Here is a 6,989-nt window from a genome sequence, read left to right as displayed (position 1 = left end):
CTCACACGATTTTTATGAGCTATTTGATGGCTTTAAGTCACAGATGAAATGGGCCATTGCTTAGAAGTGCACCTTGACATTAGACTTGGGCCATTTGTTAACGCTCGAATCTGGCCTATGAAACTTGGGCTCTGTTTGGATTGTAAATTATTTGAGATATTTGTACTGTAGCACTTTTTGTGATGTGATGTATGTGAGATAAAAAGATAATTGGAAAGATAAAAAGATGTGTTGAAAATTGTAATGATGATGTAAGCAAATAAATTTTGACTAATAATTCTCTATCCACTCTTCTAATGGGTCCTGAAAGAACGGACGGTACGGCAATCTTTCTTTTTCTTTTTTTTTTTTTGTTGCAAAAAAATCCTCTTGGGCAATCCATGTTTTTTTTTTCCCTGCAAAAAAAAATCAATAATGATTCCAAACTGACTCCTTAATAATTTGAACAGGTAACCCTACTACTTACTAAGTGAAGCGTCTAAGTGGTGCACAAAGCAAACCTTGTTTGTATTGCCATTTTTCTTCAAAATATTTTTATGTTTTCTATAAACACATTTTTTTGATTATTTTTTTAATTCACATATATCAAATTACTACAGTACACTTTTCTATAAAAATTCGAGAAAATAGCAATCCAAACTGGACAATTAGTTATATCGAGCAAACAAGAGGGATATCAAATGATACAAATTGCTAATACGTTGTTCATGCCATTGACCTTCACAATAGTATATTGTTGAAGCTAGAGTTTTGTCATTATACAAAAAACTGAAAAAGCTATACTTTACGTGTGGCATCCTACAATCTGTCCATCTTTGTAAGAGTAAAGAGTAACTCCCCTCCCAAAATTCAAAGACAAGATTGTTTTTCTGTTTTGTCAGGGAACTTGTTTTGGCAGAACATTTTGGCAAATGAAAACCATACTCCCTGTTGAGAAAAAGAAAATGGGGAAAAAAAAACAGTATATTCACTTTAACAGCTACTAATCCTTCCAAGCTTCCTTGTTAATACGTCTTGAGGCAATGCCATTGGAAGAGATGCTCGGAGTAACTGGCACAGACGGTGTTTTCGGTGCCTCCTCGTCATCCCAACTGTCACCCCAACTGTCATCCCATCCATCATTTGAATCCGGTATTACTTTGCTGGCACCTGAAACCGGAAGCTCCATCTCGAGTTTTTCATAACTAGGGCTATTTCTTGCACCATATTTCCGCCGGAACCCAATACCAATGCAAACCGATGCTATCACTAGGATTGCAGCAAAAGATATGAACCATGCCGAGGGTGTGCTTTTAAGCAGGTTAATATATGGCAACTGGGCAGAGACAGCAGTCTCTTCCTTGGATCTCTGTACACTCATCTCCTTGATATCAATATTGCAATTGCCATTGCCTGCGTTTAGGATGATACCAGTTGTACTTTCTCCATTTCCTATTGAAACCTTGACCTGAGTCACCCAAAATCATCAGATTCAGAGATATAAGGCACTTCTATTCAGAACAACTGGAGAAGGCAAGACATTATCCAATCGATGCAAAATATGTAACAATGAGTTAAGCTGAAATACCAAGTTAACTATATTAAGACAGTCATAACAATGACATCTATCAATAAACGACTAGGAGTCCTCATTTCTTTTGACAGTAAGCAGCAAGCATACAAATTTAGTCTAGCTATTGGAAAAGAGAAAAAAAAATGCAAAATCGAATTTACAAAGTGCTTAGCAAATAAGCAATATACAATCAGATGTTCACGAGGATAAAAGTGCATACAGCAGGCGTTGATTTGCTTCTCCATGACCATCAAATTAAAGCATTTTCAGATGGATAACATGTAAGATGCTGATACATACAATTAAGACTGACCTCAGTAGACAGTTTAACGGTAGTACTCTTAAAATACAATGGAACTCCACAAAAATTGATAAAAGCATGTAAAATGCAACTTCTTTCAGAGAATCCGACAAAATTAATAACATGCAGACTTCTTACGTAAGGAGTAGACTTGAATAGCCAATGACTAGACCTGAAACAAACCACCATAATTATTTTCTTTAACATTTCACTGTGCTACATCAAGTCTTTTATAAGCCAGTCAAATTTGTAAATGACAAATGTCCTAAGTTTCAGCTGTGATTCCAGCTACACATTAAAAAATACCATCCTTCACTAGTTCTTCCTCCCAAACAAGTTCACAGCCAATTAAAGGAATATGCCATGACTAGACCAAAGCTATTATAGTTTAGAAAAGCACATAAGTCTCTATTTTACTTTTAAATTTCTGGTGCAGCATAGATTAATTTGCCAAGTCTTTTGTGTGACTAAATTAGGGGACATTTAAGGTCTTGAATCTTTCCTTTCTATCTAAAAGATTCCTTCCAATGAGATTGCTAAAGTTATGAATGAAAAGTGAAAGGTATTATGCATCTCATATACAAGTAGGTTGCATCCCAAAGTACTTCTAATATAAGAAATAACTAACGCAGCTGATCAAGCACCTGATTACACGTGTCAATCTATAATCTGCAAATAGCCTGCAATTCTTATTATTGTTTTTTCATTTTCTTATCTGAAAGGATAAAAAGAATATGGGACTAAGTCAAAGGAAATTTGTCACAGTTTATTCTTAATGTACAGAGCTTTTGAAAAGTGATGATTACTTCTACATACCTTCTCGTTGTTGTTAGCTTGAACTTGTACTTGCTTTTTCTCCAGCAGGACAAAATCAGGTGCAGAAAGTGTTACACTGACCGGTACATTCCCCTTGTTTTGAATCAGAAGTGAAAGTTGTTCAGACTCTAGGAGGTACAAAACAAAGATTGAATTGTCTTAGTACATTAATAAATTATCAACATATAATCAAGTCAAACTCAAAAACATTAGCAAAGAACCTGTCTTTTTTGGGCTGCTTTTGTGGTGATCATAGCAAAGATGATATACATACACCAATTTTTGACACAAATCAATTAACTTGTAAAACGTCCAAATTGAAAAATAATAACCTATCCACATGTGCAATCTAGCAAAAAGAAGAAACACTCAAGGCATGACAAGCATTACAAATGAGCCACCAGTAGTATTTAAGAACCAAATGCAGTGCAAATTTTGATTATCATCCATTATGATACTCGAGATTCCTATTTAAGATGTTCAACTTATCTGCCATCTTTGACACCGTCCATCTAGAAATTGTTAAGAAGTACAATGTTCTATATGTCGTCAATAAAAACATGACAAAGTTACTAAAACGGTAGCCAAAAGCGCCAAAGCACTGCAAATGTCACACCCAATATAACAAACTCTTTTCAATGTGCAAGCCCAAGTTGAGGTCATTTTTTAAAACACTAGGACTTTGAAACTTTCCTTCAGATTAACATCTCCATCATACTTGTACAGAAGATAAGAGCCTCATGTCGTGAACGCATTAAGCAAGCAGATTAAACCATATAGGCATCAATTGAAGCATAACTAGCAAGGTACCCTGAAAAAAAATCACATTAGGCCATTGCCTTAAACATGCAAAAACACTTACCACTTCCTGGAACTCTCAGACAAGCAATGACTGACTTCTCCTCAATCGTGCAGCTATTTGATGATGAATCACAGGCTTCACCCCCTTCCTTCCTCACTTGTGTCGCGGAGATATCTTTAGACTGGGAACCCGAATCCCCTCGTGCCTTGTCTTTCTTGCCAACGTCCTTAGTGACATTATCATTTGGCTTCTCCTGCTTAGAACTTGTATCAACCGTTTTCTTCTGCTCAGAACCCGCAACATCTGTTTTCTTCTGCTCAGAACTAGTACCATCCGTTTTCTTCTGCTCCGAACCTGAACCGTCCGTTTTCTTCGGCTCAGAACCAGAAGCATCCGTTTTCTTCTGTTCAATGCCACCTCCTTTCGACCCAACTTGTTTACCTTTTACATCGTCAGTGGTTTTGTTATCAGCACCCTCTTTCAACCCAGTACCAACTTGATCTTGTCCTTTCTTTTCTGGGTTCACCACTTTCTCCTTCCCACCATCATTCTTGTTTGATATATCCGAACCTTTCACATTTTTACCAGTTTTTAAATCTCCCAGGACCTAAAAACAAAATCCCAAATCGATAACAATGCGCGTAAAACATTAAAAAGTTAACATAAAAATTGAATCTTTATTTACCTCTAAATCAGAAGCCTCAGAAGAGTTGACAATGAGTAAGGCCAGAAATACTGTCCCCAGAAGTCTACAACTTAATCCCATCTTTTAGTTCTCAAGCACTTGCTTTAATCTAAACTAAAAAAACAAAAAAAAAAAATCCTTTTTTACATAATTATGATAGAAATATGGGATTTTTTCGCCCTTTTTTCTTCCTTTTTTTCTCTTTGTCAATTTCCTAAAGATTGATGAAATCTTTGCAGGGTCCGAATAAACCAAAGAACGAAAATCCGATCAAAAAGTTCGAAATTAAAGTTTAAAGGAATAGCAACCTCAGAAGTCGTTCTCCGGTGCCTCCCTCGTCCCTCACGTCCCAGTAGTCACCAAGTCTTCAGCAGTCAACATCCAAAGCTTATAAAGTAGCACAAATATTATTGTATCTAAGAACTTAAATTTTGCATCCGCGAGGGCGGAAGAAGTCAATACTCCAGGAGGGACTGGGGGCAGAGGGCGGCCGCCGGCGAGGGAAGTGGGAGCTGGCGAAAGAAGGTCATCGGGTGGTGGACTATGAGGAGAGCAAAGGAATATCAATTTGGAGCGCTGCGGTCAACAGTTGCTTTACTGTTTTTCTGGTAAGTGAAATGACAAAAGCAACCCTCGAAGGTCAAGAAGAAGAGTTTTGTTGGGTTTGGGCTTATTATCTGGAAGAAAGCCTATCAAGTTTCTTGGTCCCTATCATCTTGGGTTAACATCTTCTTCCTAAACTGAAAAGCCCGGTAGTATCGCTCGAAGAGTGGGCTAAATTGCATAGCTTATGAGTGGATTTTAGCATAAAGCATTTGGGAGGCCGAATCCACTGATGGCTGTCCACTTCTTTTTTGGGGGTCAAGTTTTTTGTTTAACCAACTTGGTTAGAGAGTTGAGAACAAGCCACTCAAGTTCAAGAAAGTAGGATAAATGATCGAACGAAAGATTAATTTTGTGAAGTGATACAGGAAAATACCACCTTTTATCTACTCTAGTGGATCATGGAAAACATTTGGATTGAGATGATTTGAAAAAAAATAATTTGCTTCACAAATCTCAATCATCTTTTTATCTCACATACATCACATTACAAAAAGTGCTACAGTAATTATCTCAAATAAATTATCCAAATAAACTCATATCCAAACAATTGATTGAGTAACGTAGTCTCCAGTGAATTGCATTGTACTAACTAGTCATGACATGTTGCCAATATATATATATATATATGTATATATAGAGGTATATATAGTCATGAGAATGATAACATATAACAAGTTGGGTAATTTTGTCTTGAATGTCCGAACCAAATTAGTGCCATGAATTTGTATTTGAACAAATTTCCTTCTTCCGACTCAATCTACCATCTCACTTATATATTCACGTTAATATTTCATGGATGCTCTGATTTTGTGCTAGAGACAAAGACACTGGTTGAACACACTTTCAATCTATAATGTTGTGTGTACTAACATCATCATTATTGTCTCTCTTGCACCTAAATTTAGCCTTTGTTTGGATTGCATTTTTCTGGACTTTTTGTTGAAAAATTATTGTAGCGATTTGATAAATGTGAGATTAAAAGATGATTGGAAAATATGTCTACCGAAAACGTAGCAATTTTTCTTTGGAAAATTGCAATCAAACCTCAAAAAATTTACACTTAGTGTCTACTAGTATTAAACAAACCCATGGTCAAACAAAGACATGTTTGGCCCTCCACCAAAAACAAGAAATTAAATAAATAAAAATTCCCTAACCACTCTACAGCGGGGGCTTTCCCATTTGTGCGTCTTGCTTTTCTGCTTTCCGGAGCTTAGAGAGGAAATATTATACAGCTGGTAATGGATTATGCATGGACTGAGAAGTAGACTCGTTCGTCAGACACTTCAACATCCAAGTCGGTGGTGAGGCATGGCCGGCGGCCACGGGCTTAGAACAAGTCAATTCCCTTAGCACAGGGGTTTACAAATTCGACCTTGGATTAAGACTGGCAACCGAGTGGAGATGGCTCTTAAATATTTTGTGCTATTATACATCTCTGGAGGTGGCAACGGTTTTTCAATCATTGAACATCTCAAATAATTCTGATTAGGGTAGAAAAAGAGCTCAAAATTTGAAGACTGGTATGAAGTCATCAGAGTTAACAAAATTAGTCAAACCGACCTTGTTCCAATTGATACCTTTTCTAAAATATTCCTCAAGGATTAGGACATCTCGATAAAACGTTGAAAAAGGTTGCTCGAGAAGGCAATGGTTGCATTTTTCTCCTTTTCAGTCTCGTTTCGAGGCAATGGATCTTCTGTCCCAAATTTTAGAGTATAACTTTCACGTTATAAATTCTAATACATTGACACTTGTAATAAATAAGAGTGTGTGTATACATTAATACGTAACAAAAAAAACCCCATTATCCAATTAGTTGATGATATTGCGATAATTTTGCAGGAGTAACACTTATTTCCCCAACTAGAAAAGTGAGCGTCAGCGGGGTCTCTCCTAGTTTGTTCATGAAACAATCAATTCTAATTAAAAAAAGTATGCTTGTCTATTTCAACGCTCTCTAGCTTATTTTGTCTAACGCTTGCTTTTAACTCGAAGTGCTTTTGTAGAACAAGTTTTGCTTTTCAACACATTTAAGACACAATCAATTACCTCTCAAATTTCGGAACAAAAATGTTATGAAATCATACTTGCAAATTAAGCAGCTACGAAAAGGTGGCACGTAGCGACCACGATAAAAGGAGCCAACATAAATGCGTTTTCCCTACCTTCAGCTTTACCGATGATAATAGAAATTGAATTTAAGGTTTCTAGAGGTTCGAAACTG

The 6,989-nt window shown here is 36.5% G+C and overlaps 1 protein-coding gene across 2 annotated transcripts; it reads right to left on the bottom strand.

Annotated features, from left to right (window-relative positions):
• Positions 1-681: 681 nt before the first annotated feature.
• Positions 682-4,765, bottom strand: LOC113704030 (uncharacterized). Of its 2 annotated transcripts, none has more exons than XM_027225644.2 (5): positions 4,465-4,765; positions 4,157-4,270; positions 3,532-4,078; positions 2,670-2,797; positions 682-1,447 (listed from the first exon to the last, which is right to left on the bottom strand). In XM_027225644.2, the coding sequence occupies exons 2-5, from the start codon at positions 4,235-4,237 to the stop codon at positions 983-985; spliced, it is 1,221 nt and encodes a 406-aa protein (XP_027081445.1). In that variant the 5' UTR covers positions 4,238-4,270; positions 4,465-4,765; the 3' UTR covers positions 682-982. The 2 variants fall into 2 exon arrangements, with proteins under 2 accessions (XP_027081445.1, XP_027081446.1); XM_027225645.2 differs by having other exon boundaries at positions 4,157-4,265.
• Between the last annotated feature and the right edge of the window lie 2,224 nt (positions 4,766-6,989).

This window comes from Coffea arabica, chromosome 8e, assembly GCF_036785885.1.
Source record: "Coffea arabica cultivar ET-39 chromosome 8e, Coffea Arabica ET-39 HiFi, whole genome shotgun sequence".
Lineage (NCBI taxonomy): Eukaryota > Viridiplantae > Streptophyta > Magnoliopsida > Gentianales > Rubiaceae > Coffea > Coffea arabica.
Note: the sequence above shows the minus strand (reverse complement) of the source record. Positions and strands in the feature narration are given on the sequence as shown.

Excerpts from the sequence above, each read along its gene's own strand:
- LOC113704030 (XM_027225644.2), bottom strand. The coding sequence starts at position 4,237 with ATGGGATTAAGTTGTAGACTTCTGGGGACAGTATTTCTGGCCTTACTC. Across the intron at positions 4,079-4,156 it reads CTGAGGCTTCTGATTTAGAG|GTCCTGGGAGATTTAAAAAC; the intron begins GTAAATAAAGAT and ends TTTTGTTTTTAG. Across the intron at positions 2,798-3,531 it reads TCTGAGAGTTCCAGGAAGTG|AGTCTGAACAACTTTCACTT; the intron begins GTAAGTGTTTTT and ends TGTACCTCCTAG.